Source organism: Dendrobates tinctorius, unplaced genomic scaffold (assembly GCF_039654945.1).
Source record: "Dendrobates tinctorius isolate UK_male_01 unplaced genomic scaffold, ASM3965494v1 ptg000135l, whole genome shotgun sequence".
Lineage (NCBI taxonomy): Eukaryota > Metazoa > Chordata > Amphibia > Anura > Dendrobatidae > Dendrobates > Dendrobates tinctorius.
In genome coordinates, this window is record NW_027361803.1 from 11125480 (window position 1) to 11147828 (window position 22349).

Below are 22349 nucleotides of genomic sequence, written 5' to 3' on the forward strand. Positions count from 1 at the left end.
GTGATGATAAATACGTGCCGAGGCAGGCTTCCGGGCACTAACCATTGTAGCGACCACCTCGCGTGCAAACCCCGCCTGGGTTAAAATCCAAGTTTCAACGGCCATGCTGTCAAACACACGACCCCTGTGTTCGGGTGGCAAATCGGCCCTTCAGTAGATCTGGGAGCTCTGGCAGCCGCCAAGGAACGTCGGCGAGCAGCTGCACTAGATCTGCATACCACGCTCGACGGAGCCAGTCTGGGGCCAGCAGAATCGCCGGAACCCCTTCTGTCTTGATCTTTCTGATGACTCTCGGGAGTAAAGGCAGTGAGGGAAATAGATATGGGAGGCGAAACTGGTTCCACGGCAGAACCAACGCATCCACAGCAATTGCCTGCGGGTCCCTGGCCCGAGCGACATATGTGGGCACCTTGGCGCTCACCCTGGAAGCCATCAAGTCCACATCCAGAGTCCCCCACAGTTGGCAAATCTGCTGGAAGACCTCGTCGGGATGTAGTGACCACTCTCTGGATGCAAGACCCTGCCGGCTGAGGAAGTCTGCCGCTCAGTTTTCCACGCCCGGGATATGGACTGCCGAAATCACCGAGTGGTTTGCTTCGGCCCAATGAAGAACGTGCCCCACCTCGCACATGGTTGCTCTGCTGCGGGTGCCCCCTTGATGATTTATGTAAGCCACCGCCGTGGCGTTGTCCAATTGAATCCGGATGGGGCGGCCTGCTAGAAAATAATGAAACTGTTGCAGAGCCAGCCGGATTGCTCGTATCTCCAATAAGTTGATTGGGAGGCGTGCCTCCTGCTGGGACCACCGTCCTTGGATCATGTGGTGGCGAAACGCCGCTCCCCAGCCGAGGAGGCTGGCGTCGGTTGTGATCACTAACCAATGGTCTGGGGGGAAGGGTTTCCCCTGGGTCAGAGAGGAACTGGTCATCCACCACCCGAGTGACTGCCTGACTTGAGAGGACAATCGGCACCGCCGATCGAGCGTGAAAGGATTCTTGTCCCAGGCTGACAAGAGGGCGTGCTGCAGAGGGCGAAGATGGAACTGGGCGAATGGTATCGTTTCCATTGCTGCCACAATTTTTCCTAGAATTCTCATCCCGAAACGGATGGTATAAGGGACTGGTTGGCGAAGCGTCAGGACTCTCTTCTGGAGAGCTAGCGCTTTGTCCTGAGGGAGAATTACCAACCCTCGGCAAGTGTCGGAGATCATTCCTAAGAAGGAAATCCTCTGAGCTGGCACAAGCGATGACTTCTTCGCATTGACCAACCACCCTAAGTGGGCAAGAGTATCTAGCGTGATGTTGACATTTTCCTTGCATGCCCGTATTGAAGGGCCCTTGACCAAGAGGTCGTCCAAGTAAGGCAAGACCACTATGCCTCGAAAATGCAGTAGGGCCATGACAACTGCCATAACCTTTGTGAACACTCTGTGAGCCGTGGCTAGCCCGAAGGGTAGCGCTACGAACTGAAAATGACGACCATTGATGGCGAAACGTAGAAACCTTTGATGAAGAGGAAAAATGGGAATATGCAGATATGCGTCCTGGATGTCGATCGAGGCCAAGTATTCTCCCTGCTTCATGGCCGATATGACTGAACGGAGAGACTCCATCCTGAAATGTCTGATCCTGATGAATTTGTTCAGAAGCTTCAGGTCCAAAACCGGTCTGACAGACCCGGCCTTTTTGGGAACCGCAAACAGATTGGAATAAAAGCCCTGAGCCCTTTCGTGCTCTGGCACGGGAACAATGACCCCGTGCTGGAGTGATTCGATGACTCCTAACAGAGCCCTTGCCTGGGTATCTACCGTAGGAAGATGAGAAAGAAAAAAACGTCTTTGAGGGTATCTGACAAATTCTATTTTGTAACCTGAGGCCACCAACTCCTTTACCCATGCGTCGCGTGCGACACTGAACCAGACGTGGCGAAACCAGAGTAGTTGGCTGCCCACCTTGCTGGTGTCGTCTCGAGTCATTTAGCTGACGATCTTTGGGATCTGGATCCCCTCGATCTGGGCTGCTGAGCACGCATTCTCCCCAATGGCTCGGTTCTATATGAGACCTGCCGCTCCCTATCCTGGTTGGGGCAGCTTGAAGCGGAGGAATTAGCCGCTGTGGTCCACCCGGGGTTGCGAAAGGCCCGAAAATGTGCCTGAAACGTGTGGCGAAAAGGCGGTTTGACCTTTTGTTGAGGGAGAAAACTGCTCTTTCCTCCTGTGGAGTCAGAGATAAGTTGATCTAACTTCTCCCCAAATAGACGGCCGTACTGATAAGGCAGGGCAGTCAAGTACTTCTTGGAAGTAGAATCGGCCCGCCATGTCCTTAACCATAGAGCTCTTCTGATAGAAATTGCGTTAGCGGAAGCAAGTGCCGTGCAATTGGCTGCATCCAAAGATGCACTTATTACGTAGTCTCCGGCCATCGTGATCTGACTCGCGATCTCCGATATCTCTGGAGGTAGATCTTGCTACTGCACGACCTTGTTTAATGATTCTGATCATGCAATCATGGCCTTGGCTACCCAAATTGCTGCAAACGAGGGAGAGAGCGCTGATCCTGATGCCTCATATACTGAGCGAGCTAAGCTCTCTATGAGGCGATCCGTGGGATCCTTAATAGAAGAACCACTAGGTACGGATAACAGGGTGAGTGGCAAAAACACTGTGCGGCCGCTTCACTCGCTTAAACGCCACCTTAAGCCCCGTAGCCGCTGCGGGACCATCCTCCCCAAGGTCTGATTGATGGCTTCTATGAGGCTGTCCACTGTTTCACGTGACTCTGGAGCATCCAGGTCAAGGGGCTCGTCTGAGTCAAAATCTGAGGTCTGCTCGCTATCAACCACTGGTGACGGGGAGCGAGAAGCAGAACTTACGAATGCCAAGGCACCGGATGGACTGGGCGACACCGTGTGGATGCTTTTCCCCCGGGTCTGCCTGGAATGAGAGTGGCCCCTGCAGGCCGAAGGCTCTTGTGAGGTGGAGGTTCCCTCTAAGGCCGGCGAGCCACTGTCCCTGCCCCCGTCTGGGGCCTGAAGGGACTTGATTGGCCTCGTAAGCGACGCCATGGACTATGATAGTGATAGGGCCCACCCCGGGGGGTTCGGGACCTCGGTCGCAGTCGCAGGGGAGGGCTCCTGGGCGCGTTCAGACTCGCAGGCCTCGATTAATCGATTGCTCTGCGCCTGCGTTTAGTCCTCTTCACATCAAAATCGCGCGCCACAGCTGTGGGGCGGGCCTGCCAGCATATGAACCGCTCCAGGGGCGGTACTTCTGGCTCTGCGGGCTAGCCGCGCTCCGAAGCCGGGGACTAAATTTTCACCGCCGCCCATGCCTGAGGGGCGGGCCGCCGGAAGTGACGCGCGGCCCGGAGGCAGGACTTCCGGCCGCGGCCTAGCTCCGGATAAAGCCGCGGCCTCAATTTACCCACTGCCCACGACAGGGGGGTGCGGACCTTCCATGGCACCGAAAAATGGCGCTGCTTACTGGTGCGGGCTGCTGCTGCCGCACCGCGCTCTCCGCCGGCTAAGAGCTCCAGCCCCGGATCCCGCAGGAGCCCTCCCAGGCCATCCTCCTCTGACAATCCTCTTCAGCTTCCTGAGCTCAGGTATGTGAGGGGGGCCTCGAACAATAGGACGGTGCAGGCACCCTAGCTCCATACAACCCCTTCAGGGGGTGAGGAGAGGGACCGTCCGCCGCCTTGTAGCACCGCAGTCTAAGCATTGGTGGAGCAGTGGGAGCCGTACGGACTAGTCTTGTGCCTCTGTACAGCCCATGGTTTCAATACCTAGGGGTGGTCAGGGCTAAGTCCGGCATTGTGTCCCACGTCGCTGGAGAGGATACGTGGAGGCGACACTCGCACGTGCTCGCCCGTTGTTGGTTTGGGGAAATCGGACCCTTTCAATAGGATCCGTTGCCCCTGTCTAATCTTCATGGGAAAAAAGAAAAAAGTCTGGAGAAAAAAGCCAGACGTGTGCCTCCATGGACACTAAGCAAAAAACTGATTTCTGCCCGCAATGGGGGCGAGGGTGTATACGGCGGAGGAGGAGCTAACCTCTTTTTTTCACTTAGTGTCAGCCTCCAAGCGGCAGAAGCATACACCCACAGTATGTGTCCCCGAATGAGGCGAAGGAGAAAATCAAGGGAAAAAACAAGCCCTCAGGAGACTGCATCGATAAATAAAAAAGTTTGGGGTCTCCGAAAATGGAGACGCAAACCAATTTTTTTCCGACTGTTAACTAGGCAAAGTCATGTGACAGCTAAGCTCCGCCCAAAATGGCAGTTAAAAATGATGGAACCTCGTTTAAATACAAAACGGAATGTTTACGAATCCATTCTATAAATAACCGGAGAGTCTGTTAACCCATTCAGGATGCAGCTATTTTTATCTTTATTTTTTTTACTGTGCTCTTAGAACCATCACGGTTTCACTTTCTTCTTTGATGTCCCCATAGGAGCACTTGTTGTTTTTTTTTTTTGAAAGAGGGGTTGGCATTGTCATACAATTTCGGGGTACATATCACTTTTTGATCACCTTTTAATCCATTTTTTTTCTTGTGAAGGCAGATTCTTGAAAAACAGCAATTCTGATATTCGGTTGTTTTTTTTTTTTTAAATCATTTGGCGTATGAGCTAAACCACATGATTTGTTTTATAGGGGGTTTTATTGTGAATGTGGCGATATTAATCATGTTTTGTAATTCTTGTTATTTTACATTATAAAGTGACCGGCTAGAGGATAAATGTGACACACTTTTTTTTACATATTTATTACCATTTTTCTAACCTTTATTTTGCCTTTTTCTTCCTTTTTTTGAGCCTGATAGCTCATATAATACAGTGCAAAACTTCTGTACTGCATTATTATGCTGCGTCCTATTAGACCTTGCCACTGCATAAAATATTAAAGAAGACGAAAGGTCAAAATTGTTTATTTTACTCTTTTTACTTTATTCCTGCTGCTCCCCGTAGTATTGCATTTTATTTATTTATTTTTTTAAATCCACCATATAGTTCCAGACACATGAGCTTTTTTATTTAATGCTTCTTTTTATGCTCTTTCAAGGGGGCGTGGCACACAGGATGATTATGAAGAGCAGCGTAAAGTCACGCCCCTGAGGAGCCTGTGAGACAAACCTACTTGGAAAAGATCATTCAAAGAAAAAATTAAATAAAAAAAAAATAAATAAATTCTCAGGGGAACAACGGGAATAAAATAAGACAAAAAAATTGGGAGACTTTTGACAGGTCCTCTTTAAGGACGCAGTGTCTACAGATCCCCCCTCCACATACCTGAGATGGAGACGTAATTAAGGTCGTGACCCGCAGACTTTGCATATTTCCCAGACTGCCCGAATCCACTCAGTCGTGCATATATGAGTTGTGGATTTTCCTTTAGTAAAACCTCAGGCCCGATACCCAAATTTTCCATCACACCTGTAATTCAGAGCACAAATACGCAGATAACATTTGTGACCTCCTCCATATTCTCACAATATATTGCCCTAAAGGGTATGTAGACTTTTACAAAAACCATACTCCCGTTTTGTGTACATATCTCCTATGCATATCTACTTGTCTTTATGGTTACTGTCTGCAAACAGATCCACTGTGTAGTCAGATCCTGCAGTATGTAAATGTCTATGTATCAGCCGCAGACACTAAATGATAGGAGACCAAGATTGTTTGCAAATATGCTTAATTTTTGGCTCCTTAGGAAGAATTTCAAGGTCCTGGAGTGGCCTAGCCAGCCTCCAGAACTGACCCCAATAAAAAATCTTAGAAGGGAGCTGAAACTCAATGTTGCCCAGTGACAGCCCCCAAACCTGAAAGATCTGGAGAAGATCTGTATGTAGGAGGGGGCCAAAATCCCCCTTAGTTTCATCAAAATATCCCCCTTTTAGTCTTTATACCTCCTTTTGACATCTCTGAAGCAGCTTCAGCAGGTGTCACCTGGAATGGCTTCCAAATGTCTTGAAGGAGCTCCTAGAGGTGCTGAGCACTTGTCAGCTCTTAACCTTCACTCTGCGTCCAACTCATCCTAAACCATCTCAGTTGGGTTGAGGTCAGGTGATTGTAGAGTTCATGTCCTTTGAAGCAGCCTCCATCCATATCCTCTTCGGTGACATTTCCCTTACATAGCTGGGAGGTGTTTTTGGTCATTGTTCTATTGCACACAAATGACTGACCCACTAAGTGCAGACCAGGTGGGACGGAAGTCGCCACAGAATGATGTGGTAGCCATGCTGGTCAAGTGTGCCATGAATTTGGAATAAATCACCAACAATGTCACCAGCGGAGCACCCCCACACCTCTTCTCCGTGCTTCACCACAAATGTAGAAACTATCTGCTCATCTTTTCTGCAGCTCACAGAAACATGGTGGTTGGTACCAAAGATCAGAAATTTTGACTCACAGACCACAATACAAATTTCTACTTATCTAATGTCTAGTCTTTGTATTTCTTGGCCCAAACAAGTCTCTTCTTCTTTTTTGCGGTTGTCAGTATTTGCTTCTTTGTAGCACTTTGACCATAAAGTGCTCCTCACACTGTCCTCTGAAAGGTTGACATGTGTCTGTTACTTTATATAATTTTATCTAATTTCCAGTTTTTGGCTTCTGAGAAAGGTAACTCTGATGAACTTATCCTCTACAGCCAACGTCATGTTTTCTTTTCCTTTTCTGGGGCAGTTCAAGTGTGAGACAATGTTATCATAGCCATTTGTCACGCATATAGGTTCGAACACTTGAGCCTGCGCTTCGTGGTCGGCTTCCCTGTTCGCCAAGCCACAGAAGAAACACCTTTTCTATGGGTGTTGTTTCTTCTATTCTTGTTTCAGTTTTGATAGGGTGACACTTATTTTCATTTACTCATTTGTCTGTCTTATCACCTTTTGGGTGCGGCTTTATATACTTTCCCCTGCTGGTATTCCCTACTGGTGATAAGTCTCATTTCGATGTCCAGTCGTACTACGGTAGTTTAAGTCAGTCAGTGAAAGACCAGCTGGGGTTTATCAGCTGTTATTATTATGCACATATTTTTTCTTTTTAGTGAGTAGGTGGCATATTTTTTAACAGTACGTAGTTTATCCTTTAATTTGTATTTCATGGTTTTTTTAACAGTACGTAGTTTATCCTTTAATTTGTAGTTCATGGTTTCTTTTACTCACTCTGGGATCACTTTTTCAGCACACCTTCCCTTCTGTAGGTAATTTACACTCTGCTCTGCCCTCCGGTTCTTTAGGAGGAACGTGAATCGCTCGACGGCCTTTCAGGTAGCATGGGTCCGAGTGTGCATCATCTAGTCTGTGGTTAGGGCTTTCTCGGCTCTTATAGGCACCACTAGGGACTGTGGGGTCAAGATCTCTAGTGCGTACATGAAGTCAGTTGCAGTTTTTAGTGTGTTAGCTATTTACCCGAGTGAGTATTGACCGATTGATGGTTTTCATGATTGCAGTTTTTCAATATTCCGGATTGACTGACCTTCATGTCTTAATGAGAAATGGCCGTCCATCATTACTTTATTTAAGGGAGTGGTTCTTGCCATATTCTGGCTTAGAGCAGTTATTGAAAAAGGATCAGAACTGTAAGGAGCTATGTACCTACACAACCTTTGCCAAACACGGTGTATGGTCGCAAACACTTTCTGAAGGTCGATGATTCCACTAGTGAATACTTGACAAGGCATCCTGTTGATTGGAAGCCATTCCAGGTGATGACCACCTGGTGAAGGTGCGGGACAGAATGCCAACGGGGTGTAAAATTGTCAGAAAAAGTGGGGTGCACTGAGGAATCTAAGATTTATTACATATTCTGCTTTGTTTCACATGTTTCTTTACCCCTTGTTTCCATATGTGTAACTTCATGGTTCTGTGTGAATCTACAATGTGCACATTGCAATAGGAACAAGGAAAACCATTGCTTGTACGGGGGTAACTAAACTTTTGACCAGTGCTGTGATTTTCCCTTAATTAGGAGGTGGAGACGTTGTTACCCAAACCCTGCATCACTACAGGAAATTTACTGCTCCACTCTGAAGTCGGCATGTTGTTGAAGTGTTGGCTCAGAATGTCTATTAAGGCTACTTTCACACTTGTGTTAGGAGGCGCAGCGCACGGCCGCCATGCAGCTAAGCCCCCTCCGGTCAGCTCCTCCTATGAGTGCATGACGCTGCATGCGACCTGCGTACTCTATCGTTAGCATTGGGTACGCAGGCCGTGTGCTGGTATGCTTTTGCTGGCGCATGCGCCCTTTTGACGGTGCGCAGACGTGCACCAAACGCACCGTGTTGCATTTTGGTGCGCTCGGTGCACGATCAAAAGGGCGCATGCGCCGGCAAAAGCATACCAGTGCATGGCTTGCGTACCCAGTGCTAACGATAGGGTACACAGGTCGCATGCAGCGTCATGCACCCATAGGAGGAGCTGACCAGAGGGGGCGCGGCAGGGGGCCGAGCTGCACGGCGGACGTGCGCTGCGCCTCCTAATGCAAGTGTGAAAGTAGCCTTACTCACAATTTCCTAACAAGTTGCAACAAATAAGTTTTCCAAAAATGGACAACCCCTTTAAATAAGATGCTTATTGTATCATCTCTAACAAGGTGTAAGAAAATGGGATTTCGAAACCAGACAACCCGGAGTAAAACATACTGTATCGTCGCCATAACTTACCGTGCCGGAAAGGCTCAATGAGGACGTCGGACTGCTTACATAACGTCTTCAGGATGCCGATCCCTTGGGGGGTCTTCAGATTTAAAGCTATCGATCTTTTACCCCGTGCCATAGTGTCACTTGAAAACGTAGTGTTGGCTTTATCCACCCGGATGACTTTGGCCCCGAAGTCAGCGAGTATCATTCCACAGAATGGAACAGGGGCCAGTCCGGCCAGTTCCAGCACTCGGACCCCAGCCAAGGCCATTGCTGCCAACGTAAAGGACAACACAATTAGCACTGAGCGTCCTTTATGGTAACACATCAAATCCACCACTGGGTAATCCCCTATTATGGAGCTTCTCACAAAATAACCACTGAAGGAATGAATAATCCACATCCAAAATCTTCTACTGTTTTGAGTATACAGTTCCTATGCACAATTATGTGTGTAACACGGTAACAGACTACAAACCCAGTGCAGTCTGATCCCGCAGTCACTCTTCCTTTCAACTGCCCCCTACTTCTTGTTAGTCTACCCATTGTAAAGGTAGGCCCAGGAGCTGTATACAAAAAACGGAGGGCAAGTTTCTTGATTAAAAATGCTTGCAACGTTGCTTCCTTTCCAAGTAATAAAAACTAAAATGTGTCTGCGGAGATTATTCTGTAGCAAACATTTTGCATGTTGCAGCCCAGTTCCCATTTTTGCTTCCTTAGATCTAGAAGCTGCATATTTATGGCACTGTATCCTCCTGTTACCTGACTTGGGGGATCTAAAACAAGTCTGTGCAGCACAAAAAGGCAGTCTGTTGTACAGCAACTCTTAGAAAATGCCTGTTTTATGTCTACTACTCCTGTGCGGAGATGACTATTAACCATGTGTGCTAATGTGACAGCTTTCTACATGATATTGCATGGAGTCTATTCAAATAAATGGCTTAGAAAGGAGGGTCCTGAGTGTAGAACCTCCCCTTGTATGATGTCCTTATACACCAACAGAGCATACGGACAGGCATTGCCAATAGTTTTCTTTTCTCCGGCAGAGCAATAAATTAAGAACTTTGCTCAGGATCTCAGGACTCGAGGACATTCTGTCAATGATTGATAAGTTCTAAACTAGAATGTTGCATATTTATCACCAAGATAGGACGGGTGTTAGCGTGATTATTACTGGGAGTCCAAGAATTGGGACCACCATGAGAATAGAGGGGGCTCAAATCTCCCATTAAAGGGTTTTTTCCCGCAAATAAAAGTTCACTTTAATAAACAGATCTTGGAATAATAATAACTTCCACAATTTGATGTGTTTAAATAAAATGTTCCTGTGCTGAGATAATCTTATAAATGTGACCCTGCTGTGTACTGTTTAATGGTCGTGTCTGACCATACAGGGACATGGTCAGATCATACCACAGCTCCTGGGCAGGGGAGGATGCAAAACACAGCATACAGACATTACAGCACGGGATCGCAAATGATTCTTTTTCTGAGGTAAAGCATTTCCCTGCCTATTTTAAACAATGTTTTTCCCTCATTATTTGTGATCTCGTGCTGTGCTATCTGTATACTCTTTTGTATCCCCCCCAGCCCTGGAGATGTGGTTTGATCAGACCATCTCTGTATGGTCAGACACGACCATTACACGGTACACAGCAGGGGCACATTTATAAGATTATCTCGGCACAAGAACTTTTTCTTTAATCACATCCAATTGTGCAAATTATTATTATTCCAAGATCTATTGAATAAAATTAACTTTTGCTTGTGGGGAAAAACCCCTTTAATCTTAAGGACTGGCAAAGACAAAGGAGAGAAATACTCCACTATGTCCACCATTCCCATAGACACGCTCAACGGCTGCTCCTTTCAAAGGGGGATTCCGGACTCCGCTTTTACAATCCCAGTGAGCAGCAAAATGATGACCTACCTTGTGGATACCATGCAATCTTTGCCCACACCTTGCAAGGCTCTGTTCACACATTGCGTTTTTGCTGCGTTTTCGTCTGCAAACGTTCAGCTTCTTTTTACAGTACCAGCAAAGTCTAGGCAAAGAAAACGCACCAAAAAGCGTGTAATTTCCACAGCACTTATCTGGCCAAAATGCATAAAAGAAAAGTACGTGTGAACTTACTTGTAAAAAATCTTGCTCTGATGTGACGGCTCTGTATTGCTTACAGAGAATATTTACTTATATGAAACTGTGTATAATTAAGAGGTGGCAACCTTGTGTGACTTCTCTGATGATCCTGGGATTTACAGAATTCCAACACTTTTCTTTCTAAGGCTATGTGCACACTATGCATTTTTGATGCGTTTTCGCTGCGTTTTTTTTTACTTGCTTAAATGCTCCAAAAACGCAATGGAATACTAAAGCAAGGTAATCATCCCTCGACCAAAACTGTGCCGCTAACTATAGACCTGTCTCTAATCTTCCCTTCATCTCTAAACTCCTGGAACGCCTGGTCCACTCCCGTCTTATCCGCTATCTCTCAGAAAACTCTGTTCTCGACCCTCTCCAATCCGGTTTCTGCTCTTTACACTCCACTGAAACTGCCCTCACTAAAGTCTCTAATGATCTGCTAACAGCTAAATCAAATGGTCATTACTCCATGCTAATTCTCTTGGATCTCTCTGCAGCATTCGACACTGTGGATCATCAGCTCCTCCTCACTATGCTCCGTTCCATTGGCCTCAAGGACACCGTTCTCTCCTGGTTCTCCTCCTATCTCTCCGACCGCTCCTTTACTGTTTCTTTTGCCGCTTCCTCCTCCTCTCACCTTCCCCTTACTGTTGGGGTTCCTCAAGGATCGGTTCTAGGCCCCCTCCTCTTCTCCTTGTACACTGCCCCTATTGGTCAAACAATCAGTAGATTTGGTTTCCAGTACCATCTCTATGCTGATGACACCCAATTATACGCTTCGTCTCCTGACATCACGCCAGCCTTTCTAGAAAACACCAGCGATTGTCTAAACGCTGTGTCTAATATCATGTCCTCACTATATCTGAAACTGAACCTGTCAAAGACTGAACTCCTTGTGTTTCCTCCCGCTACTAATGTACCTACACCCGACATTGCCATTTCCGTCTGTGGTTCCACTATTACTCCCCAGCAACATGCCCGCTGTCTTGGGGTCATACTTGATTCCGAGCTTTCCTTTGCCCCCCACATTCGATCACTGGCTCGCTCTTGTCATCTGCACCTCAAAAACCTTTCTAGAATTCGACCTTTTCTTACTTTTGACTCTGCAAAAACTCTTACTGTTTCTCTTATTCATTCTCGTCTCGACTATTGTAACTCTCTTCTAATCGGTCTCCCTCTTACAAAACTCTCCCCTCTCCAATCTGTCTTGAATGCTGCAGCCAGGATCATATTCCTCACCAATCGTTACACCGATGCCTCTACCTTGTGCCAGTCATTACACTGGCTACCCATCCACTCCAGAATTCAGTATAAACTTATTACCCTCACCCACAAAGCCCTCCATGGCTCAGCACCACCCTACATCTCCTCCCTTGTTTCAGTATACCACCCTACCCGCGCCCTCCGTTCTGCTGATGACCTGAGGTTAGTATCCTCAATAGTCAGAACCTCCCACTCCCGTCTCCAAGACTTTACACGTGCCACGCCAATTCTTTGGAATGCATTTCCCAGGTCAATACGATTAGTCCCCAATCCCCACAATTTTAAGCGTGTCCTGAAAACGCATTTATTCAGACTGGCCTATCGCCTCAACACATTAACCTAACCTATCCCTGTGTGGCAGAGCCAAAAGTTTTACCATAACCAGGTTCCCAGCATCATGTTCCCACATGCTTTATGCATCCATTAGCCCTCTGTGTCCGTACTGTCACACACCTAACATTATGGCTGGTCCATACAATCAGGGCAACTGTTACCACCCACCTTTCGTGTCTACCTCTTTCCTCATAGACTGTAAGCTTGCGAGCAGGGCCCTCACTCCTCTTGGTATTTGTTATAATCTACTGTATGTGATTATTGTTATGCTGTAATGTCTATTGTCTGTACAAATCCCCTCTGAAATGTAAAGTGCTGCGGAATATGTCGGCGCTATAAAAATAAAATTTATTATTATTATTATTAATCCAATGACAATCCTGAAGCGTCGCGCACACGATCAGTAAATTTTCCATTCGAATTTGCAGCATTTTATTTTCCGCAGCATGTCAATTCTTTTTGCGTTTCTGCAGAGTTTTTGACTCATTGACTTCAATTGGGTCAGCCAAATCGGCAGCAAAAATGCCGGTGTAAAAAGGATTGCGGATTTGCTGCCAAAAACGCTGCAGAAATGTCAAAGGAAATGATGTCAGAAGGAGGAAGCGTGTAGGCGGAGGATGTGTGCGGGTGTCTGTGCCATGCGATGAACAGCCCACAGTGATTGTACTTAGATCTGATGGGACTACTACTCCCATCCGGCTATATCTGCTGTCACCTACAGTGGATACAGAAAGTATTCAGACCCCCTTTCAATTTTTCACTCTTTGTTTCATTGCAGCCATTTGGTAAATTCAATAAAGTTCATTTTTTTCTCATTAATGTAAACTCTGCACCCATCTTGACTGAAAAAAACAGAAATGCAGACATTTTAGCAAATTTATTAAAAAAGAAAAAACAGAAATCTCACATGGTCATAAGTATTCAGACCCTTTGCTCAGGCACTCATATGTAAGTCACGTGCTGTCCGTTTCCTTGTGATCCTCCTTGAGATGGTTCTACTCCTTCATTGGAGTCCAGCTGTGTTTAATTAAACTGATAGGACTTGATTTGTAAAGGCGCACACCTGTCTATATAAGACCTCACAGCTCACAGTGCATGTCAGACCAAATGAGAATCATGAGGTCAAAGGAACTGGCCAAGGAGCTCAGAGACAGAATTGTGGGGCAAGGCACTGATCTGGCCAAGGTTACAAAAGAATTTCTGCAGTACTCAAGGTTTCTAAGAGCACAGTGGCCTCCGTAATCCTTAAATGGAAGAAGTTTGGGAACACCAGAAGTCTTCCTAGACCTGGCCGTCCAGCCAAACTGAGCAATCGTGGGAGAAGAGCCTTGGTGAGAGAGGTAAAGAAGAACCCCAAGATCACTGCGGTTGAGCTCCACAGATGTAGTAGGGAGATGGGAGAAAGTTCCACAAAGTCAACTATCACTGCAGCCCTCCACCAGTCGGGCCTTTATGGCAGAGTGGCCCGACGGAAGCCTCTCCTCAGTGCAAGACGTAAAAGTGAGTAAAATTAATTGAGACATTGGTAGGTTAAATGTTTTTGAATATCCATATTGAATCAGGAGCCCCATATAATGCTCCATACAGTTCAAGATGGCCCCATAAGATGCTCCATACAAAATACTCCCCATATAATGCTGCATAAAGGTTAATAATGGCCCCATAAGATGCTCCATAGAATAATAGGCCCCATATGCTGCTGCTGCGAAGAAAAAAAAATTACATACTCATCTCTCGTCGCTGGGGGGCCAGGTGCCGGAGTCCTGAGCAGGCGGGGACACCGGCGCGCTATGGGGGACAGGTGCTGGTGTCGCCGCTTGCTCAGGGCCCCGGGACCTGCGATATTCACCTGTCCTCGTTCCATCGCTCCGCCCGCTCTGTCTTCCGGGTCCTCTGTCAGTGACTGTTCAGGCAGAGGGCGCGCATTAACTACGTCATCGCGCCCTTTGACCTGAACGTCACAGCCAGAGGACGCGGAGGACAGAGCATCGCACAGCAGTGGAACGGGGACAGGTGAATATAGCATGGCTCCCCCGGTCCTCCCCGTCATACTCACCCCCTCCTGATGCGTCTATGCAGCCCCTGCTTCTCCCATGGTCTCCGACGGCCGCAGCTCCTCCAGTGTTCAGCGGTCACGTGATACCGCTCATTAAGGTCATGAAAATGCGCTTATTCATGACTTTAATGAGCGGTACCACGTGACTGCTGAACACAGGAAGAGCTGCGGCGAGACCATGGGAGAAGCAGAGGCTGCAGAGACGTGCCAGGAGGGGGTGAGTATGATCTGACACCCGCGCTCCCGCTCCCCGCCGACCCCCTGGTATATGATTCGAGTATAAGCCGAGAGGGGCACTTTCAGCCTTAAAAAATGGGCTGAAAATCTCGGCTTATACTCGAGTATATACAGTACGGTAATTGATCTCTAAAAGGCCTAAAAGTTACAGATGACAGATTTCCTCTGTATTTTAGGAAAAAAATATATTTTCATCTTTTACATTTTAAAAATTACAAAAAGCATAATAGGCCGATGCAAAAGTTAGAACACCATGCATGGTCAGTCCCTAGTAGCACCCCCTTTTGTAAGTATCACAGTTTGAAAACGGTTTTTGTAGCCAGACAAGAGTCTTTCCATTCTTGTTTGAGGTATTTTGATCCTTTCTTCCTTGGAGAATTCCTCCAGTCCTGTGAGATTCCTGGGTCGTCTTGCTTCCTCTGCTATTTTGAGGTCTAGCCACAGATTTTCAATGATGTTCAGATCAGGGGACTGTGAGGGCCATTGTAGAACCTTCAGCTTGCGCCTTTTGAGGTTGTCTATGGTGGAATCTGATGTGTGTTTAGGGTCATTCTCCGTTTGTAGAAGCCATCTTCTTCCTCTTTTCACTTTCAGATTTTTTACAGATGGTGTTATGATTGCATCAAGAATTTGTTCAAATTTCATTGAATTCATTCTTCCTTCTACCCGTGAAATGTTCCTGTAGTGAAATGTAGTCAAAATACCAAGCCGAGAGTCAGAAAGCCAGAACATGAGCACGGGGTCCAAAACGTGAGACGAAATACGTGTTTGGGGTACAAGCCGGGGAGTCAGATGCCAGAGAGGGAACGTAACAGCAGAGACGAATACCAAGAGACAGGGTCAAAAATCAGTCCGGGTCATACACGTGAATATCAGTCAAAGGCAGGAGGAACACCAAGGTACAAGGGTCAGAGGCTCTAAACTGGAAGCTTGAGCTATCACCAACACTGGTCAGCAGGCTGTGAGAGACTGAAATAGCCCAGCTAGCTCCAGAACGAGGCTGAGGAGATTAACTCCCGCATGACCAGTCCGGAGTGAAGACAGCAGAAAATAAACTCCGGACTGGACCATGACAGTTCCCTGTGCCATTGACAGCAACACAACCCCACAGCCTGTTTGATCCACCCCCATCCTTAATAGTTGAATTTCCTCAAATTCTGTGCCATTTTTTTTCTCCACACAGCTTTGATGATTGTGGCCATAGTTCTATTTTAACCTCCTCGGTCCACAGGACTTGTGCCCAAAATGCATCAGGATTGTTTAGATGTTCTTTTGCATACTTCTAACACTGAATTTTATGGTGTGGACGCAGGAGAGGTTTTCTTCTGACGACTATTCCATAAAGGCCATATTTGTGCAGGTGTCTCTGAACAGTACAACAATGTACCACAACTCCAGAGTCTGCTAAATCTTTCTGAAGGTCTTTTTGAAGTCAAGCGGGGGTTCCGATTTGCCTCTCGAGCAATCCTACCAGCAGCTCTCACTGAAATTTTGCTTGGTCTTCCAGACCTTATCTTGACCTCCGCTGTTCTTGGTAACTGTCATTTCATAATTATATTTCAATTAAAGAAAAAGCAACTCGAAACCTCTTTGCTATCTTCTTATATCCTTCTCCTGCTTTGTGGGCCTCCACCATTTTCATTTTCAGAGTGCTAGGCAGCTGCTTAGAAGAACCCATGGCTGCTACTTTTTGGGACAAGGTTAGAGGAGGCCGGGATTTTATAAAGCAGGGAAATTTGCATCACCTGGTCTTTCCTAATGATGATGGTATACAGGCCATAACCCTAACAGACTAATTAAGGTCAGAAACCTTGGTCAAAGTTATCTGAGCACACAAATCTCCAAGGGTGCCCAAACTTTTGTATAAGACAACTTTCTGTTTTGTAATTTTTAAAATGTAAAAGATGAAAACGTATATATATTTGCCTAAAATACAAAAGGAAATGTGTCATCTTTAACTTTAGGCTTAAACTTGCTTAAAGAGGTTGTCCCCATCGATTTAAACAGTGGAAAAAAGTAATTTTTGTAAATACCTCTTGTTGTCCTCTCTGCCTGTGACTGGTGCTATCGCTGACCGTCCACTGGGCATCACGTGACCCCGGTCTAAGCTACCGCAGACATCCGCTGATGTCACGTCAAGTTTCAGAAAGCCTTGCATCATCCGGGCGTGACGCAGTTGCGCACATCGCTCCTGAGTGACTAGGAGCTAGATGGAGGTTCACCGCACGTCACAGCCCAGTACCCAGCGGGTGCTTTCAGTGGCCGCAAGCGCGCACTGGATACTGGGGGTGCGCGTCACTGGGCCACACCTGTGGGTTCCCGAAACTTGACATGACATCAGCGGCGGCGCCTGCACTATATACACACAGCAGCACCCGCACTATATACACACAGCAGCACCCGCACTATATACACACAGCAGCACCCGCGCTACAAACACACAGCAGCACCCGCTCTATATACACACAGCAGCACTCGCTCTATATACACACAGCAGCACCCGCGCTATATACACACAGCAGCACCCGCACTATATACACACAGCAGCACCCGCACTATATACACACAGCAGCACCCGCACTATATACACACAGCAGCACCCGCACTATATACACACAGCAGCACCCGCACTATATACACACAGCAGCACCCGCTCTATATACACACAGCAGCACCCGCACTATATACACACAGCAGCACCCGCACTATATACACACAGCCGCACCCGCGCTATATACACACAGCAGCACCCGCTCTAGATACACAGCAGCACCCGCTCTACATACACACAGCAGCACCCGCGCTATATACACAGCAGCACCCGCTCTATATACACACAGCCGCACCCGCGCTATATACACACAGCCGCACCCGCGCTATATACACACAGCAGCACCCGCACTATATACACACAGCAGCACCCGCGCTATATACACACAGCAGCACCCGCACTATATACACACAGCCGCACCCGCGCTATATACACACAGCCGCACCCGCGCTATATACACACAGCAGCACCCGCGCTATATACACACAGCAGCACCCGCGCTATATACACACAGCAGCACCCGCGCTATATACACACAGCAGCACCCGCTCTATATACACACAGCAGCACCCGCGCTATATACACACAGCAGCACCCGCACTATATACACACAGAAGCACCCACACTATATACACACAGCAGCACCCGCACTATATACACACAGCAGCACCCACACTATATACACACAGCAGCACCCACACTATATACACACAGCAGCACCCGCGCTATATACACACACAGCAGCACCCGCACTATATACACAAACAGCAGCACCCGCGCTATATACACAAACAGCAGCACCCGCACTATATACACACAGCAGCACCCGCTCTACATACACACAGCAGCACCCGCGCTATATACACAGCAGCACCCGCTCTATATACACACAGCAGCACCCGCGCTATATACACACAGCAGCACCCGCGCTATATACACACAGCAGCACCCGCGCTATATACACACAGCAGCACCCGCGCTATATACACACAGCAGCACCCGCTCTATATACACACAGCAGCACCCGCGCTATATACACACAGCAGCACCCGCACTATATACACACAGCAGCACCCACACTATATACACACAGCAGCACCCGCACTATATACACACAGCAGCACCCACACTATATACACACAGCAGCACCCACACTATATACACACAGCAGCACCCGCGCTATATACACACACAGCAGCACCCGCACTATATACACAAACAGCAGCACCCGCGCTATATACACAAACAGCAGCACCCGCACTATATACACACAGCAGCACCCGCTCTACATACACACAGCAGCACCCGCGCTATATACACAGCAGCACCCGCTCTATATACACACAGCAGCACCCGCGCTATATACACACAGCAGCACCCGCGCTATATACACACAGCAGCACCCACGTTATATACACACAGCAGCACCCACACTATATACACACAGCAGCACCAGCACTATATACACAAACAGCAGCACCCGCGCTATATACACACAGCAGCACCCGCTCTATATACACACAGCAGCACCCGCGCTATATACACACAGCAGCACCCGCTCTATATACACACAGCAGCACCCGCTCTACATACACACAGCAGCACCCGCGCTATATACACAGCAGCACCCGCTCTATATACACACAGCCGCACCCGCGCTATATACACACTGCCGCACCCGCCCTATATACACACCACAGCATCCGCACTATATACACACAGCAGCACCCGCGCTATATACACACAGCAGCACCCGCACTATATACACACAGCCGCACCCGCGCTATATACACACAGCCGCACCCGCGCTATATACACACAGCAGCACCCGCGCTATATACACACAGCAGCACCCGCGCTATATACACACAGCAGCACCCGCTCTATATACACACAGCAGCACCCGCGCTATATACACACAGCAGCACCCGCACTATATACACACAGAAGCACCCACACTATATACACACAGCAGCACCCGCACTATATACACACAGCAGCACCCACACTATATACACACAGCAGCACCCACACTATATACACACAGCAGCACCCGCGCTATATACACACACAGCAGCACCCGCACTATATACACACAGCAGCACCCGCACTACATACACACAGCAGCACCCGCTCTACATACACACAGCAGCACCCGCGCTATATACACACAGCAGCACCCGCGCTATATACACACAGCAGCACCCGCGCTATATACACACAGCAGCACCCACGCTATATACACACAGCAGCACCCACGCTATATACACACAGCAGCACCAGCACTATATACACAAACAGCAGCACCCGCGCTATATACACACAGCAGCACCCGCTCTATATACACACAGCAGCACCCACACTATATACACACAGCAGCACCCACACTATATATACACAGCAGCACCCGCGCTATATACACACAGCAGCACCCGCACTATATACACAGCAGCACCAGCACTATATACACACAGCAGCACCCGCTCTATATACACACAGCAGCACCCGCGCTATATACACACAGCAGCACCCGCGCTATAAACACACAGCAGCACCCGCGCTATATACACACAGCAGCACCCGCGCTATATACACACAGCAGCACCCGCGCTATATACACACAGCAGCACCCGCGCTATAAACACACAGCAGCACCCGCTCTATATACACACAGCAGCACCCGCTCTATATACACACAGCAGCACCCGCTCTACATACACACAGCAGCCCCCGCGCTATATACACACAGCAGCACCCGCGCTACATACACACAGCAGCACCCGCGCTATATACACACAGCAGCACCCGCGCTATATACACACAGCAGCACCCGCTCTATATACACACAGCAGCACCCGCTCTATATACACACAGCAGCACCCGCGCTATATACACACAGCAGCACCCGCGCTATATACACACAGCAGCACCCGCGCTATATACACACAGCAGCACCCGCTCTATATACACACAGCAGCACCCGCTCTATATACACACAGCAGCACCCGCGCTATATACACACAGCAGCACCCGCGCTATAAACACACAGCAGCACCCGCTCTATATACACACAGCAGCACCCGCACTATATACACACAGCAGCACCCGCGCTATACACACACAGCAGCACCCGCTCTATATACACACAGTAGCACCCGCTCTATATACACACAGCAGCACCCGCTCTATACACACAGTAGCACCCGCTCTATATACACACAGCAGCACCCGCGCTATACACACACAGCAGCACCCGCGCTATACACACAGCAGCATCTGCACTATATACACACAGCAGCATCTGCACTATATACACACAGCAGCATCTGCACTATATACACACAGCAGCACCCGCGCTATACACACACAGCAGCATCTGCACTATATACACACAGCAGCACCCGCACTATATACACACAGCAGCACCCGCGCTATACACACACAGCAGCACCCGCACTATATACACACAGCAGCATCTGCACTATATACACACAGCAGCATCTGCACTATATACACACGTACACACATACCTGTACTATATACTGTGGTGTGACTGGTGGTTGAGTGGACGGTATGTGTCACAGGAATGGCAGCTCCATGTGATGTAGCCCGGAGTGTTTTCTTAAGTAGCTGTTGTTGACATTTGGGTCGGGGCTACGGGTAGCTTTGAGAGTCGGGAGGGTCTGGCTACGCATGTACCACACACTGTGGTGAGGGGGCTCACTGTACCCTGTTTTGTCTGAAGATAAGTGTGTGCTTGTGAATCTGTAGGACCTGTGATGAGGTCACGATCATGTGATTAGCCATGTGATAGCTTGTAACCACTCCCAGTTACCTATCTAAGACAGGTGTGTTGCACATGGGAGAAAGTGTGTTGGAGTCTGTCAGTGTGGACAGAGCTCCCATGTTTCAGGCTCGGACGTTGCAGAGCCTGGGGAAGCCATGCCAGCGACTCCGAGCCAAAAGGAGCTGACAGTCTTGAAAACCGTGTGATACTGACTGGGGTCAGAGAGAAATGTGTACAGGATGCCTTGTGGTAAGAGGGATCCGGGAACCTGCATGGCCAACAGGTAACGGTCTTGAAAACCATGATACTGACTAGAGTCAGAGAAAATGACTGTGTGTGAACTGATATCTATCGGATGCCTCTGAGTACAAGAGGGATCCGCGAGCCTGTGTGGGTGATCCAACAGGTAACGGTCTTGACAACCGTGTGTTATACTGACCGGGGTCAATGAAAGACTGTGTGAGAAGTGGCTATAGGGTGCCTCTGTGGATAAGAGGTACCCGGGAGCCTGTGTGGCCGAAACCAGCAGGTAACGGACCGGTGTCCATGTTATACTGACCGGGGTCAGTGAGAGACTGTATCTGCATCCATGTGTTAAAGCTGAAGGTTTAACAGTGTACTGGCTGCTGGAATTGTCTAACTAATAAACTGGCTTAATTTTTTTTTTTTTTTTTTTTTTAGTTTTCAAACATTTTTATTGGATTTTAGTAAATAAAAAGGGTTGGGAAAAGGGGAGGGAAAGAAGGGAAAGGGAAAAGGGTGGGAAAGAGGATTAAGGGAATAAAAAGTAGAGAACTCAAGTCTTCTTAACAATGCCATACAAGTGCATGAATATACATAAGTAATGTATCAAAACCCATACAATGCACATATATATGAAGCCAAGTTAGCGAATTCAAACCGCACCAAGTATAATTGTTACAGAATTTAGTGTTCCAAACCTTCCATTTGTTGGAATATCTGATTAATCCATCATTAACGGTTGCAAATCTCTTTTCTATGGAACTATGCTGATGAAGTCTGTCCAAAATTTCACAAAATAATGGTGGGTCAGATTTTTTCCACCAGTAAGCAATTGTATTCTTTACTACTAGAAAGATATGTATGATAACAAATTTAACTGACGGGTCAACAAGTTCCAAGTCTAGAGACAGCAAAGCTCTTTGGGGAGTGATTTTGGAAAAAGGAATTGATATGCAGTGACACTCTGTTCCAAAGATCTTTAATCTTCGGGCAGCCCCAGAACAGGTGAAAAAGGTTTCCTTGTTGACCACAGTTCCTCCAACAAAGGGGAGAATGCTCCTGGTTTATATGCGATAATCTAATAGGGGTGAAATACC

General features: G+C 47.8%; 1 protein-coding gene across 1 annotated transcript in view; it reads right to left on the minus strand.

Annotated features, from left to right (window-relative positions):
• AMACR (alpha-methylacyl-CoA racemase) overlaps window positions 1-22349 on the minus strand; it is a 59225-nt gene that overhangs the window by 31743 nt on the left and 5133 nt on the right. The window contains exons 2-3 of the mRNA XM_073543903.1: window positions 8664-8912; window positions 5288-5431 (exon numbers count right to left, since the gene is read on the minus strand). Of these exons, the coding sequence (XP_073400004.1) occupies window positions 5288-5431; window positions 8664-8910 (391 nt within the window). The 5' untranslated portion in view covers window positions 8911-8912. The remainder of the gene's footprint in view (window positions 1-5287; window positions 5432-8663; window positions 8913-22349) is intronic.